This window comes from Rhinolophus sinicus, linkage group LG17 (assembly GCF_036562045.2).
Source record: "Rhinolophus sinicus isolate RSC01 linkage group LG17, ASM3656204v1, whole genome shotgun sequence".
NCBI classification, from domain to species: Eukaryota; Metazoa; Chordata; class Mammalia; order Chiroptera; family Rhinolophidae; genus Rhinolophus; species Rhinolophus sinicus.
In genome coordinates, this window is record NC_133766.1 from 2,184,917 (window position 1) to 2,204,401 (window position 19,485).

General features: G+C 49.8%; 1 protein-coding gene across 1 annotated transcript; it reads right to left on the minus strand.

Moving 5' to 3' along the window:
• Positions 1-4,082: 4,082 nt before the first annotated feature.
• On the minus strand, positions 4,083-19,485 carry ALDH9A1 (aldehyde dehydrogenase 9 family member A1). The gene is made up of 11 exons (XM_074322279.1): positions 19,253-19,485; positions 17,597-17,742; positions 14,360-14,489; positions 13,542-13,676; positions 13,010-13,206; positions 12,245-12,385; positions 9,279-9,467; positions 8,994-9,081; positions 7,974-8,115; positions 6,631-6,743; positions 4,083-4,824 (listed from the first exon to the last, which is right to left on the minus strand). Exons 1-11 carry the CDS (start codon positions 19,431-19,433, stop codon positions 4,730-4,732), a joined length of 1,557 nt encoding a protein of 518 aa, XP_074178380.1. The 5' UTR covers positions 19,434-19,485; the 3' UTR covers positions 4,083-4,729.

Sequence of the window (19,485 nt, forward strand, 5' to 3'; positions counted from 1 at the left end):
GCCACAGGACCACCTGGAGCCCTCCGGGCATTTGATGAGGAGGCAGCGCGCCCTCTAGTGTTAGACTGTGAGAAGTTCTTATCTGTGGAGAGCAAACTAAGGGAAATGGGGGTGGTTTCGTAAAGCTGTAACTTATATTCTTGTTTACGTTCAGATGTCTTTGTATGAAATGTTGGTGATGATGAGTGGGGAAGAGGGGGGTCGTGGTCCTGACTCTAAAAAGCAATATAAGTAACAGTGTGTAGTAAGCTAGGGTGTGTTTGTTTTTGTCTGGCAGTCAGTTGATTTCTATGGAACAGCACAAGCTGCGTTTTGTTACAGGGAAATCAGGGAACCACACCAGCCTGTAATCGCTCCACGCTGTGCCTCGGCACCCCCTGCAGGTGGCTGTGTGCCCTGGGAAGAAGGTTCTAGCCTCCGAGCCTCATGCCCCGTGGTAAGTGGGGGTGATGGCAGCACTCACCCACTGAAGTTCTGGAGGCTCCTAGCACCGGGCTCCGGAGGCCGTGGCCCAGCAGCTCGGTCCCAGACAAGGTGTGGGAGACGGCAGCCACCTGCGGGAGAAACAGCATCGAAAGTCAGCAGCTGGGTTGTCCTCTTAGGCTCCAAGGACCGCGGGTTTGCCCCTTCCCTCCTCACCCCTAACAGCACTTGCCTCTGAGGACGCTCCCCTCACCTGGTCTCTGTCCCTTCCCCTCCCTCTCAGGCAGCTCTGTCCCACAGAGCATTCCCACATGACGGAAGTGCCACTGCCCTGGAACAGCACGGGTTTGAACTGCACAGCTCCGCTGGCGCAGGTTTTGTCAGTAAATACAGGGACCCTTGTAAGCACGGATTTCGCATCTGCAGATTCAACCAACTTTGGGTGGAAGGCTATTTTCACATTCCCAACCACAGATTCCCAGCCGTGCATCCAAAGTGCTGTTTTCAACCCACAGTTGGTTTGCATTCATATCTTCTATCAGCCAAGTGTAGGGTTAAAAGTTACATGCAGATTTTCGCCTGCTGGGGTGGACGCCCCGCGATGTATAAGGGCCAGCTGCATTCTGCCCCGGCCTCGTGCGGCCCAGCAACCACCACCCAGGGGCGGCACCGGCCCTGAAACGTGGCTGGAATGCACCGGCTCAAGTTTGACTAATTCACTGAAACATAAGCAGCTGCACGTGGCTAGTGGCTACTGTCCCTGGAGGAGCATGGCTCTACAGCACGGCTTCTCAGCCTTGGCTGTCCACGAAACTCACCCAGGTTAAGAATTCAGGGGCCCAGGCCGCACCCCAGACCAATTAAATCAAAATCTCAGTATTTTTTAAGCTGCTCTGGGTAATTCTAAGGTGCTGCTGAAGCTGAGAATCACTGCTGGAAAAGCAGTGCCTGGCAAACCACTGTGCGTAAGAATCACTGGGGCTGTCCATTACAATGCTGGTTCTGGCCGCAGGTCTGCAGCGGGAACCGAGATTCTGCAGCAGCTGCTGCTGTCCCTTCTGATCCTCTCACTCACACAGACATCGAGTCTTCTCTGAGCCCGGTGACATGGCAGCTCTGGCTTTTAAGAGTTTACATTCCCGTTGGAGAAGACAGAAGCAGCATGTAATTTCAAATAGCAGTTAATGCTTTGAAGTAAGTAAAATACAGTGGTGGGATAAGGGGTGTGTATCACTATTTTAAGAAGGTAAACATTTTTAGCTTTCAGGAGCCTACATGGTGAAGATGTCGGGGAAACGCTCTCAGAGGGAGAAGGAACAGCAAGAGTGAGGTTCCTGAGGCAAAAACAAGCCTGCAGAGTGACAAATGGCAAGTGGATTGTGACAGAGGTGGAATCGGGGCAGAACAGTGATGGTCAGTAGGAGTTTAGACTTTATTCTACCTGCAGTTAAAACCGTAGAAACAACATACAGCAAGAGTGTAATGAATTCTGCCTGCCTTTGAAAAGACCACTCGTGCTGACCTGGTCTCTGAGTTTTCACAGCATCCTGGAGCCACAAAGTACTGGTGTCCTGTATGCCCTGGTCTCCTTCATGCCCTTCGCTGGCTTTCTCCCCTCAGACCCTGAAGACAGAAACAAAGAGAGGGCGTTGGGCATAAGAAAAACGAGGACTCGTTTTATTCAGAGGGAAGCGAAACGGAGCCCAAGGCATTTCAGAGAAGCTGGCAGGACTCAGGCACGCTCTCACCTCGGCAAGAGACAGCCAGTCGTAAACTTCAACCAACCCTCACGCTGCCAGAGCCTCGCCTGAGGCAGCAAGAGGACCTACAGGACGAGGGGGAAAAACAGGCAGCAGGAGGCAGGCAGGGCGGCCGGCACCCTCCTGCCCCAGAGAGCCTGCCTCTGTAGGTGGGGCTCCTAAGAGGTCAGTTAGATCAGGACCTGAGCTACTGCAAAGGAGGGAGCTGATGTGAGACTGTTTCTTTCTTGCATGAATACAATTCCAAACAGACTTCTAGTGATGTCTTTAGCACAGGCCTCTGCCAATCAAGACATCTTAAAATGCATATTAAAGTGCGTGAGTTGAACCCACTCATATGTGGCCTCATCCAGATACAGGGCTAGTTAGCAGCTATCCCCTTTAAGAAAAGCCTAGGAAAACCTTGCACCCAAATGCTAACAGTAGTTACCTCTGGGAGAGAAGAGTACCTTCTGCTTTTTAACTCTCAAAAGGAAATCAAAATAGTAGAGAAAAAAGGGTTCCAGGAGGACTCAGCTACGTCACAGCTTCTCCCAAATCAGAGGGAGGCCTGGCCTCCACGTTCAGTGTTCCCTTGTGTTTTGTAGATAAGATTCCTCTAAGATGCTTCGTTAACAAACAAGGTTGTTCCCTCCCTTCTCCTAGAGCCCGGGGGTTGGGGGTGGGCACTGGCTTCTGTCCAATGAAACCGTTTCAGAGATAGTGAATGCCTTGTTTTCAAGTCCCAAGTCTGTGGTCATTTGTTACAGCAGCATAAGGAACTAGCACACTGCATTCAGTTCTAGAAAGTGGGGAGCGTAGCAGAATGCACGAGGCAGAGGCCCACGTACTTGGGCGACCCGCCCAAGCCTTCCCCAAATCTGTTCCTTCACCTGAAAATACCTTTCCCGTGCTTAGTGTGGGGATGAAATGCAGCAGAACAGTGAGTGTTCCAATGGCGGGTCCCTCCCCTGCTGTTTTCTCTTCACCAGACACTGGTCTCCTCCCCGGCAGGCAGCTCCGACTGTGTAAGTCACACGGGGTCCCCGTTCTGCTGGCCTTGCTCTGGGTCACATGTGCCGTTTGTGCAAACAGACACAGAGACGGGCTGATCCGATAGGTCCCATCCTCTACAACCACCGTGTTTGCCCATCGTAATACATCACTCGACTCACCCCTTCCCTGACACCAGGACAGCAGTTGTGATGGTGCATTTTCTGTGTCAACTTGACTGGGCTGTGCGATGCCCAGATGGCTGATGCAACATTATTGCTGGGTGTCTGGGAGGTGTTTCCAGAAGAGATGAGCATTTGACCTGGCGAGCAGAGTAAAGCAGAGGGCACTGCCCAGTGTGGGCAGGCAGCATCTCTGTGCTCAGGGCCCAGACAGCAAAGGGCAGGCAGGGCTGCACACCCATCATCCGCCCTGACGTGCGCGCTCCTGGTTCTGGGCTCAGGCCTCAGGCTCGCGCCGTCTGCTCCCCGTTCTCAGGCCTCTGGACACCCCAGCGCTCCTGGGTCTCCAGCCTGCGGACGGCAGATGGTGGGCCTTCTCGGCCTCCACAATCACGTGAGCCCATTCCCATGATAAATCTCTTACACACATCGAAAGATAACATGGTACTGGTTGTTTCTCTGGAAAACCCTGACTACTACAGCTATTAGATACGAACCACTCCCCTGAAAGGAAGAGAAGGGCAGGGTGAGGACCCGACAGTCTGAGAAGCCACCGAGAGCTGACACTCCGGGGACAGGCACCACCTATCAGGGTACAGAAGCTGGAGGGGCCTGAAAGTGCACAAGGGCCATCAATAGTCCGTTACAGCAACTAAGGCCACCGCGCGCACTGACTGCAGAGGTCAGACGCTCGGCCCCACCGTGTCCTGTGTAACCCTGAGGTGTTTAGTGTAAACATGTGAACCAAAGATGAACAGTGTGATTTATTTAATTCCCGTGTACTGAATGGCATACAAGTAAGTGGTACATAGAACAGGGAACTGTACCACAGACAGCAAGCTCTGGAGACCGTTCCTCTCCTGCAGCCCCGGGGGGAAACAGGGCTTTCTCTGGCGGCTTCACCTTCACACGGACAGACCTGCCCAGTTATCGAACGCCCTCTCCGTCCATCCTGTCAGCTTTCTCAATGGAGTGAATGCAGCTTAAACACAGTCCCCAGGCAGAAACCATCTCCACTGAGCCCACCAGGGCCTAGCAAGGAACACGTTCTTTAAAGTAAGCTAGAGAGTGAGCCAGGCCGTGCGCCCATCGGGGACGGACGAAGCACAATCCTGGTCCCCGTCGTCCTTCCCCAGACGTGCGTTACTGGCTCGTTCTGAAGATCACGCTGAAATCTGCTTTGAGGAAAATCACAGCTTTCTTGATTGGTATCTAAAGGCACTTATGCACATTTTCATCAGAAGATGCTGAGCGACGAAGAGTAAGGCTGGACCACTGTCTTCTCCGAAATGACCAAATCCTGGTTTTAAATGGTGGGCCAGGCACCACTTGTCAAGGGCCATCTCCATCACTCCGCAGTCTGGCCACGTCGACAGAGTTCACGGCACGTTTTTAAAACACAGATTCCACATCACCCATCTCTACGCACACAGTCTTTAGTTGTGAATAATACTCAATTGTCACACGGCCATTCTCTCTGCCAAACCCTGAAAGGAAAACAAGGGATGACGATGAGCCATCACCACCATGGTCTAAAAGGTCACAGTGACCTTCAGAGAGATAGGCACTTCCTATCCACAGGGAGAACACAGAAACAAACTTTGAGATAAAGGCCCCAAATGCACGTATCAGCTGTGGAGCTCGGTGTGGGGAAGTCCCTCACTGGCCGGTGCAGGTGGGGACAGGGAAAGAGCCAGGTCTCCTTGCTGAACAGTACACATCTTCACCTCCCGCACCTACTGTTCCGGGTTCAGGTCTGCAAACGGTCAGCCTTTCTCCGTAAGCGTCAAAGCAAAACCTCTACAACTATTGATCTGATGCCTTTGACACTTAATTCTGCACCAGAGGTTTATTAGCCTTTTCTTACACTGAATCTGTAAGCGCACCATACTGTTTACACCCCGCCCACTCAGGTGGACTCTGGCGTCCGAGACGTTGCTCAACTGCCAGTGGGTGAGGTTCCGTGTGAAGAGGAGAGCATCCCCTGCTTGGCCTTTTCTGTCACCCGGCCCCGGACATAGGTAGGCTCTGCCCCCCAAGGGCAAGGCCCAGTCCCCCAAACGGATGTCTCCAGGGAGCACCCTTCAAAGGGGACATACACAAGGCCCTGGCTCTGTCTGTTGTGCCTTTCCAGATCCTGAGCACAGAGCTGGCTGCACGTGTTAGGCCGGGGGCTGCTGTGCACATCTGACCATTTTTCTGTTTCTCTCAGCCCGTGGAGGCGTGCCCCTGGACACTGACCCATAAAGACAAATTTGGGGAAGGGAAAGCTGGCCTAGGAGGCCCCATGGAGGCCAAGCTGCAGATTCCAAACAAACTTCTCCCAGCACCAATGTACTAACAAAACAGCACCCCGGTTCCCACTCTGCACCTGGGTCTGTGTGTGCAGCCCCCTGGGTACCCACAGGGACGAGGAAGATCGGGGGGCTGTGATTATGGGATGCCAGGAGAAGACTAAACACCAAGGAGAAGTGTCAAATTAACAGCCAGTGTCATCAGCATTCATCAGGCTTGTGTTTGCCAACCCCTGTGAGGGCCGTTAAGTATCTGCCAGGAGACCAGGGCTCAGACTCTTAGAACGATGCCTCTACAAAGTCCAAACCAACTTCCCTAAGAAGAGTGTGGGAAGTCAAGTGAACAAGTGAGGCAACAAACTCCAAAGGGAGGCCCTCGGAGTAGCCGCTCTATTCCTGATGCGTCCAACCTCCCTGACATACGAGACTTCCAGTTCTGCCGTGATACGGTGACATGTCTGACTGATTACTGAGGAAATGAAACGAATGGGCAGTGGCTGAGGGAAAGTTCCTATATGCCACCTGGTGCAATGACAACAATTGATTGTTAAACCTTCCATTAAGGGATGTTTATTAATTTGGCATAATAAAGACGACAAATGAGCATCTGTTTTCTGAGACATTACTTTAGAGATGCTTTACGTAACCAGATATAAAAACTCTGCAGTGGACAATGAACCCTGCGGGGGCCGACCTCTGGAAGAACGGTTTTACTCTTCCAGCCATCAGACTGTGAAAAAATGTCACTACCCACAGACACACCTTTCTGAGATGTACGTTAGCCAGGCTACATACACCTGAGAGCCTTCTGGAGAGCTTCAAAACAAACAAATCCAGATGCTTGGTCTGTCTTCCCCGCGGCGTGGGTCTGGGGAGGACCAGCAGCCGTGTGCTTTCCCAGGTGACTCAGACACAGAGACCTAGGAACCTGGTCTGGGGGGACTGAGCTATGACCGACACCCCAGAGGCAGGTCTGCCCACCCACGCTCAGCACCTCACCTGACTTCTTGTAGCCACCGAAGGGCAGCTCCACTGGGCTGACGTTGTAGTTGTTGATGAAACACACTCCAGCCTGGAGCTCGGCCGCCACTCTGTGAGCACGTTGGATGTCCCTGGGAAGGAACAAAACGCACTGCTGTTCAGTTTCTCTGGCTACCACTTAGCAGGAAGAGTCAGACCGCCAGTTCTAACTAACATGTAGCCACACACAGACTCCTGCAGGGATGCTCACTGGAGCACCATTCACGACAGCCAGCGAGTCCTGAGGGCCTGGAGCGATTGTCTGATGCTGCGATGATGGACCCGTGTCCACACGTGTGTGCAAACCCAGAGAATGCACGCCACCGAGCGTGAACCCATGTGAACTCTGTGCTCTGCGCAGTTATGACAAGTCCGTGTAGGTTCACCATCTACCCAAGGTTCCCTCCAGTGGGGGTGGAGATAGTGGGGAGACTGTGCACGTATGGGGGCAGGGGGCAGACAGGGCATCTCTGTACCTTCTTCTCAGCTTTGCTGTGAACCTAAAATTACTCTAAGAAATACAGTCCATTAAAAAAAAAAAGCAGCACTAGCTCCTCAACCTTTCCTTCTGAGCTCGAAGAGCAGGTCCTGTCAGGTCCTCCAGGGAGACTAGAGTCTTCCTTCCCACGGTCCCCACCACAATGCTACAAAAAGTGCAGCCTGTTTATCTCCAAAGAAACAGCACAACACAAGGGGTAAGCAATCGTAGAGAACGCCTCCGGCTGCCACAGACTAATCAAGCAATAATTTTCTAAGAAATTCTGCTCCGAAGTCACTTTTTACTGTTATTATGGTGCTTCAACTTTAAGTAGAAAGATATTGATCACATTCACTCACAACACTGGAAACTGGAAACACTCTTGTAAGCAGCAGCAGAAAGAACGCCGCCAAGGCATTCCAATAAGGAATTACTACCAAGTTACTAACACTCATGGTTTTGAATATGGCCCAGTATTTATGTGAGTCCAGGTTTCTCAATTCCTGGACATGTAGTGTTCAATAGGCATCTAATCCGATGCTTTACACAGATCAGCACCTTAAATATTTGTTATTAAATAAATTGATGAAAAAGGACAGAACTTTCATCAACCAAGTTTACAGTTCAATTTAAACTCAACAGCAGAGTTCTCTGGCCATTCAGGGCAAAGTACAAAATGCCCCTTTGTCATGTGCTGACTTAACCTGGAACAAACAGAAAATGCTGATGAAAATGCAGCGAGGGCAGACTCCGTGAGGCAGGAAGAGTGATTCTGTATCTAAGCAGAGCCAGCAGCGCCTGACCCTCGACCCTCACAGCTGGCAGGGTGCCCCACCCGACAGACCTGGTGAAGACACCGGCGGCCAGTCCAAAAGTGGTGTCGTTGGCTCTTCCCAGAACCTCAGCTTCAGTGTCAAATGACAAAATGGACATCACTGGTCCAAAGATCTCTTCTTTCACACACGTCATGTCATCTCTGCAATTAGCTGCAAATAGTATAATAAATAACGTCAGTAAAAGGACTATTATTCCTGACACTTGAAAACGTCTTGTTCACAGTAAACAGTGAAATACACAGCTTTAAAAAATTTCCAGGGCATCTGGATGGCTCAGTTGGCTAGAGCGCCAGCTCTTAACAACAAGGTTGCCAGTTCAACTCCCGCACGGGATGGTGGGCTGCGCCCCCTGCAGCTAAGACTGAAGGACAGCGACTTGGCTTGGAGCTGATGGGCCCTGGAGAAACACACTATTCTCCAATATTCCCCCATAAAAAAGGAAAAAAAAGAAAAAAATTTAAAAGAAAAAAACAATTTTCCATGTGACATGCCAGTGCGACTACACACTGGAACGCCCCCTCTCGTGGCGATCTGAGGATACGTATTAAAGAGCTATGGTCTCTGTGTGGGAGGGAGTAAGGACAGACGTATGACCACACACTTGACTGTCCAAACCAGGAGGTGTTCAAGACTGAAAGGAGGTACTAAAAATTATTAAGTTATATCATTTTTAAAAGTAAATATTTACCTGAAAATTGGTTTTATTACATTGATGACTTAGAGTTCAAAGACAGACACACTGCTATCCACCTTTCTTGAGAAATGAAATTCATTAATCAACTTTTAATCAAATGTGAACTTTCATTTCTTTGAGCTCCTCGCTTCTAGAACAGATGTGGACCCTCCAAGTTCCCGGTGACCTAACACATGTGGTTGTCCCAGGGGAGGGGCACACAGGTAACAGGAGCTTCTGGAATCTGGGTAGTGGGGGGACAGTTTGCTACCCTTGCCTTGCACTGTACACATATTTTATAAATATTCTTTTCATCAATTTAAACCATTTGCAGGCCAACGAGAAGCCAACATACTTAGCACACAAGGTGTCATGTAATATCCGCCCTTCAGTTTGGCATCTGCAGGTACGTGCAAGTCTCCTCCGCATAACACGCTAGCACCCTGCCGAGCGAAACACGGACGGTATGTTACAGTCAGCACACAGCCCCCATGGGCCCCCAAGGGGCATCCTGAACAAATGCGGACTCAGTCGCTCCCCCCAAGTGCAAAGCAGAGCAGAGGAGGCCTCCCCGCCCCCCCAATGGTTCAGCGCCAGGCACCCCCTATCCCGTCCTGTCCTGACCCCACGCGTGTCTCACCTGCTCCTTTGCCAGTTTAACAAACCCAAGGACTCGCTCTAGGTGTGGTCGGTTGATGAGGGGACCCATCCTGGTATCTTCCAGCAGGGGATCCCCAATTTTTATCCTTTGGGTCTCTTTCACCACTTGCTCTGTAAACTTATCAAGAATTTCCTTTTGCACGAATACCCTTGTGCCATTGCAGCAAACCTGAAGGACAAACACACGTTTATCGGTGAACCGCGAAGAACAAAGGAAAAGGGGGGGAAATCCAACAGCTTTAAACTTAAGAAAGACACCATATTTTTTTTAAAGGCAGTTCCACTTACAAATATTACCCCACGTGACTACAGACACATCGCCCTACGGTAAAAGCTGCCCTGGGAGATAAAAGTTCTGTCTTTCTGCGTTTGTTTACATTTTCCTAAGGCCACTGAGATCCACGTGACCCTCGGGACCTTTATTTCCTCATGTCAGCTGCGTAATCGGGCTGCGTATTTCAGAGCAAGGGGTAAGAGTGGGGAGGGACTGAGGAAAAACAGAGACGAACTCAGGGCCTGAGCGAGTACAAACCCAGAGCATGTCACCTCACGGCCAATGTCTGTCTCTAACATCAGACAATGACTATTTAGACGCCCAACAGACAGGAACCTCAAGACTGTTCAAATGCCATCAGGACAGTAGATGAGAGAAGAAAGTCAAAACAGGCCCCAGCGCTCAGGGCGTTTAGTTTATGACAAAGGAGCGCGGGGGCAGGGCAGTCAGTGTTTAATGGGGGCAGTTTTACTTTTGCAAGATGAAGAGAGTTCTAGAAATGGATGGTGGAGACCGTTGCACAAAAAGGCAAATGTACTTAATACCACTGAACCGTATACTTAAGAAGGTTAACATGGCCAATTTTATGCCATATGCATTTTACCACAATTTTAGAAGTAGTTAAAATGGTGAATTTTATGTTGTATATATCTTGCCACAAAGAATAGCCACAAGAAATTGACATAAGCATTTACCACTTCTAGGAATTGACTCTGAAAACGTATCTCCAATGACATGAAAATGCACACACCCCAGGTCAGTCCCTGCAGTACTGCCTGTGACCACAAAACACTGGAAACAGTCTCAATACCCACACAACAGAGCAGCTGGAAAAGCTCTACCAGCTGCACAAGGAATTATACTATGCAGCTGTAACAAAAAAAAAAATGAAGAAGAGTTCTAATGAACTAAAACAGAGTGACTTCCAGGACGTACTAGATGAGAAAGCAAGTGCAAAAAGAGTCCCTCTACTGTGCTAACTTCTGTGCATAAGGAAGAACGGGAGTAAGAAAGGCACAAGTCCCTGCTCACTTGTGCACAAAGAAACGCGGGAATGAAGTATCAGAAACGGATCAGGCGGCTGCCTCCGGGCAGGAATGGGTGGGGAGGAGGAGGGAATGGGAACCTGTCAGAAGGAACAGGACGACTGACGTGTCCACGTGGCTTTTTTGTAAGATTCTGCCATTTAGAACCATGTTGGTAGTTCACCTACAACATTTAAAAGATTTTCAAATCAGCAAGGATGGGGGGGAAATAAACCTCACATTAAATAAAACAGAACTCAGTGAACTTGTTCCCTAAAATGAATATCCTAAGCGTTGAGCAGGGGGCAAAGGAAGAAGTGTTCCGATTACCTTTTGAACACAGAATGTTAAGTACACCCTCAGGCTAGGGACAAAAAGAACTGTAAAAAAATACGAACTCGAGTTAAAAGTTTTATTCGTTCACAGTTCACAGATCTGATTCTAAATAACATTCACCACCAAATGGAACCAGGGCTCCTTAGAGAAATAAATGGCTGACTGCAGGGCTCAGCCAGGGAAGCACAAGGTGTGTACGAGGAAGTAAAGCGCTCTAGGACTAATGAGGACACATCAAAAGGTCACAGAAAGGGGCTCGCTCCCACACGTCGAACCTGCAATGATCCAGCATCAAAATACATAATGAGAGTAATGGGTTATAACCCACAGAGTAAGAATCCTTGGGTCCACGCTGAGGTAAATAAATGAATGAGAAACAGGGGAGTAGGAAAAGTTCTTTCTTACAGTAGAAAATGAAGTAAATAAATGCAGAAGTGATAACAGAGTTGGAAAATCACCATTTGGTGGCCATCATAATAAAAACTGTTTCCAGCAAAAATCAAAAGGGTGCTCCACCTGGGGGCTGCAAGTCTGACAGGACACAGGACAGTCTCACAGTCTCCTACGTGACACCTGGTAACCACGAAGCAAGAAACAGCAACTCTCCAGTGAAGAGCCACCTGCAGCAAGTGATGCAGTTCGCTCCGCTGAGAAGGACAAACCTTCACTTTTGGGCCATTTTTCTGTTTTGTTTTATTTTTTGCCAAAAATGTATAATCTACATTTAATCAAAAGGAAACACCAGGCAGACCCAGACTGAGGGACATTCCACAAATCAATGGCCTGTTCTCCTCAAAAATGTCAAGGTCCCGAAAGATAAGAATGACTGAAGAACTGTCCCAGATTAAAGGAGATGAAAGAGACATGACAGCTAAACCCAACGCCTCTTCCTGGATTAGATCTCGGACCAGGAAAAAAAAAAAGATTTTCTTTTGCTAAAAGGACATTAATTAAACAAATGGCAAAATGTGAGTGAGGGTTTCACTAAGTGTTTGTTCTGTGTTCATGTAGGAGGAAGCTCTTGTTTTTAGGACACACACTCAGGAATGCAGAGGTTAGGGATCTTATGGCCACGACTTTCAAACAGTTCAGAACAATATGCATATGTATGGACAGACAGACAGGCAGAGGATAAAGCAAACGGGATACAATGTGGGCATGTGAAGAACCTGGCACCCGGGAAGTCTTGGTACTACCTGGGCCACTTCTCTGTCAGTCTGAAATCATTTCCAAACTCAAGCCTTTCTACAATGCGCTGGCAGCTAAGGGGCGGAGGCCGCCTTCCAGCCGTTCCCAGGGACAGGCACGCACCTCGCCTTGCGTGAGGAAGTTGGCCATCAGCGCTCCCTTCACAGCGTTCTCCATGTCACAGTCTGAGAAGACGATCAGGGGAGACTTGCCTCCAAGTTCCAAGGTAACAGGTTTGATTCCTTTCGCTGACATCTCCATGATCTTTCGGAACAAAAACCAAAGCACTCGGAACTTTAACAGAAATGCATTACGTGGGGGGAACCAGACTCTGGACCTCAAAGCCATAACTACACAGCCTGTTCTCAATATACTCTGCCACCGTCTATTTAAATATTCTTCCCAAGAACACGGAAGAGAATCCACAGGACTGCGCATGACATTCTGAAGAGAGAATGCATGTTCAAAACAACGTCAATCCACTTAACTGCCATGGGCAGAAACTGCGTATTACTGTTACTGTGGCCCAGGCAGATAGAGCTCAGAGCACAAATGAAGGTCAAAACCATCAATCTGAAATACACTGAGACAATACCCTCCATTCTGACATGGCTGCTGTGCGTGGGTTAAGTCACCAAAGCACACAAGGGCAGCCCAGGGCCTGCCCCTCAGACCCAGAGGTGATGACTTCCGTACCCACTGGGCCCAATACCAGCCTGCGGTGTGATCACCTGAGGGCAGCCCTCCCCTCTGCCAGGTTAACACCCACAGCCTCCTGCCCAAGGAGCCAGGGAAGATCAGAGGACACACCTCCCCCGTACGCTCTGGGTAGGCCTGATGCCCACACCTAGATGCCATTCCTGTTAACCTGGACTGGTGTTATCTCACCTTCGTGCCAGTGGGCACGCTGCCAGTGAAGGAGACCTTGGCCACGTCGCGATGCTGACACAGAAACTGGCCTGTAGCGGCCCCTCCCTGCACCACGTTGAAGAGGCCAGGAGGCGCCCCAGCCTCAGTGTAGATCTCAGCCAACAGCAGCGCAGACACAGGCGTGAAGGGAGAGGGTTTGAAGATCATGGCATTACCTGCCAAGCCCAACACACACAGAAAGGCTCTTAAGGAGGGTGACCCTCTGAGGACAGGACTAGGGGTGAGGGGACACATGAAGAGTTCACGGGAGCGAGCTTGTGCGCTGGCAGGAGCGAGCTCAAACATTAACCACTTGGCTCTGCGTCCCCGGCCAGCACTGCACGTGCAGGCTGACGTGCACCTTACGTCCCTCACAGGTGGGAGCAGAACAGCAGCCCCCTGCAAGCTGATACCCATCATGGAGAGGGAGGGGGAGGGGGAATGGGACAGGGACGGGAGGAGGGTGGCAGGGGGAACAAAGTCTCCCAGTGGACGGACGATTCATTCTCACCACAAGCTAAAGCGGGAGCCGACTTCCAGGAGGCGATCTGAAAGGGGTAGTTCCATGCGCCGATGCCCACGCACACGCCCAGCGGCTCCCTCCTGGTGTAACCGAAGGACCCGCCTGGGAGCTGGATGTGCTCACCTACGGGGCAACGGGAGCAAAGGAGGATGCGGGCTGCTCTTCCCAAGACGCCGCCAACACCTGCACTCAGCTCACTCCACCCGCCTCCCAGCACCTCCCCGCACACAGGCCCCCACGTCCACGCTCCCGTCCGCTCTCGGCATTCTCACACGGGTCTGCATATTCTCTTCACATAAAGAATCCTGTCTACCTTCAAACCCATGCTCTTCCAACTTAGTACAGGCCCCTAAAATGTACTGGACACTCAGGTCATTTAGACGAACTGAAGTGAGGGGAGACTCAGCGCAGGAGGGTCTGAGGCCCCCCAAAACCCCAGGCTCTGCTAAACCACCCAAGTGAACGGACATGAACTTCGTAACAGAGAACATTTTTTGCTAAGTAAGTAAAAGTAGTAACTCTGACGCTCTCTGCCTCGTGCAGGAACTGGTTTGTCCACAACGTGGCCTGAGCTCAAGTACCAGGTGAGGTCGTCATACACGGCATCTCATTTAAGCCGTGATAACCAGGAGGGGGGCGGGGGCCCGCCTCTGCAGTCTAACTGAGGAAAGACAAGCACTTCTCAGGTCCCCAGAGCAGAGTGACAAGCCCAGGGTTTTAACCCAGGCCCGTCTCAATCCCCTTCACACCAGGCTCCGCCCCCTGCCTCCTGGTCAGCAGGTCACAGAGGCCGGGCGAGGGCTTACCGGCCATGGACCCGGCCAAGCCCGCGTAGTACTCCAGGCACTGCCATGAAGTGTCGACGTCCAAACGTGCCTCGAAGATGGACTTGCCGTTGTTGATGGTCTCCAGGGTGGCAATCTCATCCTTCCGTTCCTGCGGGGAAAACGGGAGGCGAGACTGAAGACTGTTCCCATCACCACAGCATAGTCAGCCCGCAAACGGGACTACACTGCCCAGTTTTTACCCACAGAAACAGCTCTCATTGAAATGAAAATAGGGGGCGGCCGGTTAGCTCACTTGGTTAGTGCGTGGTGCTAACCACACCAAGGCTGCAGGTTCAATCCCCGCATGGGCCGCTGTGAGCTGTTCCCACCTTTAAAAAGAAAAGCAAAGGAATGGCAGTGTTACACGGGGAAGAGATAAAAGCTTATTGCCGAACAGCAGCCCTGTTCTCCCCGTCAAGTTAACTGTTATGGATCTAAGACCTGTACCTCATTTCAAGCTCAGTATGAAAAGGAACGTTTTGAGAAGTGAATATTATGTATGCATACGTGCATAAATATATACATACGTGTGTGCATGGATTTGAATGTATACAGTAAGAGAGAACAGACCTTAGGAAAGTTATACAAAATAGCCAGACACACAACTGGCAGTTAACAGGTTACAAACACGCAGGGAAAGAAAAGCAGCATTATCTTCTCAGGCTCAGACTCATCAATTCTCTCCGACTACTGTTTCCAGAGTAGCCAATACAACTTAAAGATGCCGAGATGGCTCAGGGATGAACGGAAAGGTTTGGGAAACTGGACCTGAAAAGAAAAGCTAAATAATGCTTTCTGTCTCCCCAAAGAAGATGAAAGAATAGGCAAAAAGAGGAGGAAAGAATTAAACATGTAAGAAAGAAGTATTTGCTATTATGGGTCCAATTTAAAATAAACATTAGGGTCCATATCTGAACATACATAAAAAAGGGGGCAAACAACTGACAGCAGCAGCAGTGTCTTATTAAACCTGCTGAGCGGTGAGGCTGAGTGCTACGGCAAGATGAAAGGACGGCAGAGACTGGCACGGGCATCTATCCGCAGAACGGGTCTCGGAAAAGACAGGACACAGAAAAGACAGCCCGACAGTGATGCCTGGCCAGGTGGTTTCTGTAAGACCAGAGGCACGCGGTGCTTTGGTCCATCCACTCCCCACTCATTACTAAGAAAAAAGGTGCAGACTCAGCCTCTGTCTCCAAGGACCTTACTTCTGAAAGAGGAAGTTAGCAAGGTCCACATAAATATCACAATTACAGAACAGAATGTTCCTTCCAAAAGGATAATTTGTTCACATTCAAATATGTTCTAAACTGTCTTCTAACCCGACAATTCACCTTCTCTTTCCCTGATTCTATAGTCACCAAAACCATCTTTTAACAACTTGTTTCTCAGTTGCACAGACACTGGAAAGTGAGAACCTAGGAGGACAAGTGTCAGTTCTTCATAAACGACCCTCGGTCTTGGGTTGTTACGTATGATTACCACGAAACAGTTTTCCTTCCGAAGGCTTGGTCAACCACGAGTGGCCGGAACTTCATTTCTAGAATGCCAGAGGTGGGCTAGGTCCTGAGCAGGACGTAAGGTCCCCTCACTCGTCAGTGTGCGCTCTCACTGGAAATCCGCTCGGACTCCTCACTGACTTGGTCAGGGACAGTTTTGGATAATCCGTTAGGAATGGATCTTTTAGGAATAACCTTTCTTGGGAGAGTAGAGAATGGTGGAATAAGACAGGAAAAATCTCTAAAGGCCAGCCAATAAATTGAATTTTTTCTGAGCGTTGAAACCTTGAAACAGTCCTCAAAGCTAATTGCCTGTCCATTGTTTACAAAATATATCTCCAGAGAATAAAACTTCCTAGTCTCAGGAAATATTCCAGGGTTTTTCAGCAATTGTCAAGATTACGTCCTGTCTGCCTACTCCTGTACTAACACAGCTGCCAACAGCATTTCACTTTTGCCGGTTTCATACTTTGTATGTATTTACCTTATTTTAAAATTCTTTTAAAAAGTTAATGGACTGTGTAGTAAAAAAATGGAAGAGGCAAAGAACTGCAGATGTGGATTCACTAGAAAAATCACTAAAGGAAATAACAGGGCTGTGGTTGTAGGCTGAGGTCAGAGGGTGGGATCTGGTCAGTTACAGAATAATTTTGGTTAAGGCAGGTCCAGGACAGGAGCTTTACAGAAGCTTTACAGAAAAGTAACAATATATTTTTGATAATACAGGATACGGGAGGAGGAATTAAATGGAAAAAAATGTAACATTAGAGTCTATTTCAGACCAAAAATATTAGAAATTATTCAGCATAAAAAAAATGTCATTTCATAATGACAAAGGAGCCAATTCTTAAGAAGACACAACAACCCTAAATGCTTATGCACTCGGAAAAAGTGAAAGATAAAATAATAAATGATCGGCTTTGAGTTATCGCTTTTGGTCTATCAAATTAAAAATACATTTTTAACAACAGGGGAAAAGACTGTGCTGGGAGAAAATGCTCCATGAATATTCTGCCCTTTCTGCGTGGTCCAGCCTTTCTGAGCACAGGACACTGACAAGCTGATGGAAAAGGGAAGGCCTTGGGAGGCAGAGTCTCCCTAAAGATAGAGCCCTCTGGAGACAGGTGGAGAGAGAAAGCTTTCCACTTCCTGTTCCTGGACACACGTGCTTACATTCCAGGGTAAGGAACCTCGTGGAACCTGGTGACCACCGTTGCCCTTAACTCTGGAGCTCCAGCTGCTTAACAAGTAAGCCCTCTCTCCAGCAGCTCCTGTACAACCCGAGTCTCGGCTTGTTTTTTAAGTGGGGAACATCTATGAATCTGTGAAATCTTCCCAGGCAATTAAGGCAGAAAATAAATCTGAAAAAGGAAGGCAGACTAAAGAGTCATCAGAGAAAAGAGGAAAAAGTGCACATAGCTACAAAGAAAAGGAGGCAAGCTGCCTAGGGTACGTTATATTATAACACAAACAAAGAAGGAAAAGAAAATCCACCACTGGAAACGTCACAAAGAGGCAAGATCCAGACAGGAATCACCGGATGAAAGCTTGTTTTATACACCACGGTGGGCAGGTGGAAACGCTTTTTGATTTCATAAAAAATGCTTTTTGATTTCACATAACCTAACAGTGCACCAAAATCTAACTGCAACTCATCACCAGAGCGCTCAGAGCACTGCAAGAGAACTTTTCTGGAAGAGAAGGAAAGACAACATACCCTTATTATCCTGGCGGCCTCCAAGAGGACTCGACCACGTTCCATGCCTGATTTTTTCCTCCATATTTGAAAGGCAGCCTTTGCATCTTGAACAGCCAAATTGACCTCCTTTTCTCCCGAGCACGTGAAAGTAGCTATCACTCGGCCTGTAAAGACGGGGAAAAGCTGTGTTAGCTCACACCACTGCCACACATTTAGCTAAAGCATTTTATGTATTTAGACTCCCTCTCAGTGACCCCCTTCTTGTTTCTAAGTATGGTTTGATTCCGTGACCACACCTATACCAGCAGTTCTTAACTCTAGTTGGGGGTCACTGACCCCTTTAAGAGTCCAGTAACAGATGCAGGCCTCTCTCTAGAAAAATGTTCTCAATCACTTCACAGAATTAGAGATCATGTCCCTTGCCCCAAACAGACCATAAACTTAAGGTTAAGAACCCTTCCCGCCTCTACTTACAGCTGGGTTTACTAACATTAACTTCCTAGCAATTCTTTTGCAATGTTCCTTAACCACGTTTCAGAATCTCAGGCATCTTGCGAAATCAAAGTGGAAAGTATTCAGTCTCCTGGGTTGCGAACTCTGATCTTAAATCCCCCGTCTGTGTTCTATGTAAGTTATCTCATACTAACACTGGATAAATATGGTTAATAAACAGCAGAATCAGGAAACGGTATCCCTAACAGCAAAAAAAAATTTTTTCACAAATATATTTTTTTTTTTTAAAAATGCACTCTCCTTTTCTTACTCCAACCTTATTCCCTATCCGTGTTCTGGGGCAAAATGTGAAATGATCACTTTTTCCAGACCCCCGTCCCAGGGCTGTGACTGACTACCAACAACTCCTGACTGTGCCAAGGCAGCGTTCCTTCTCCCCTCCCACGAGAACTCCTGGGCCCCGTTTGTGCCAGAGAGTTTTCACAAACCTGCAATGTGGGTAACAAATTCGAGTACCCAGTTAGAAAAGGCAGTGCCTAAGGATGGCACACAGGGTAGGTAATTAAAGGGGCACCTTGTCTTTCTTTTGGATCATTATGGGGGTGGGGCCGCGAGGCTGTTTCCTCCGGAAGGGAGGACAGTGTGGATCTGGGGCCTCTTCCAGCTCTGATAAAACTGCACTGTGGCTTCGTGGGACTGTCCGTCCTAAATCCTCCAGCCCCTTGCGGTCCAAGTTGCACGCTCTGGCCACACAAATACTCCACGACACCCAGCAAACCCGACCCAACCCAACCCCCTCTTCTTCCTCGTCCGTTCCCGGAGCAAACGCAGGGCCCCCCCAGCGCGGGGCGCACAGCAAGCGCGGGATGAAAGCGGGGTTTCTCCCCTTCCCAACCCTGACTCGTGAGCAGAAATCCTTTAACTCCAGGGAGGGGCGACCCCGTCCTCACCGACGCTCGTTAGCATCACCTGGGCGCCTCCTTACTCTGGGCCCAAAAGCGGGCTCCACCGCGTCCTTCCGGAGGCCTCTGCTCCGCACCCGGTCCCGGCTTTCAAAAGGAATCCATACCAGGGGCACGACTCCCCACCCGGGCTTCGCGGACTGTCAGGCCGCTGTCGCGCCACGCCGAGCCCACACGCCACGCACCAGCTGCCCCCTGCCCCCCGACCTCTGCGGCCCAGCGCCGACCCCCGCGCCGCCGCCCGCGTCCGTCCCGTTACCTGTGGCTGGTTCGAACGCTTTCTCGGTGCCCGAGGCGTCCGCCGGCTCCACGCGGGCCCCGCCGCGGTAGTTGAGCGGCTGCGACACGACGAAGGTGCCAGTGCTCATGGCGGCGACAGGAGCAGGCCGTAGAGTGCGGAGAAGCTGGGGGAGTGCGGCCAGGCCAGCGCGAGAAAACATGGAGGCTAGCGTGCGGGATCACGGGGGTCGGGGGACCGCGGGACCGCGGAGG

Coding starts and splice junctions, on each gene's coding strand:
- ALDH9A1 (XM_074322279.1), bottom strand. CDS start 19,433: ATGTTTTCTCGCGCTGGCCTGGCCGCACTCCCCCAGCTTCTCCGCACT. Junction 9,082..9,278: donor TTAAACTGGCAAAGGAGCAG/GTGAGACACGCG, acceptor TTCGCTCGGCAG/GGTGCTAGCGTGTTATGCGG. Junction 4,825..6,630: donor CGGTGGCTACAAGAAGTCAG/GTGAGGTGCTGA, acceptor TTTTCCTTTCAG/GGTTTGGCAGAGAGAATGGC.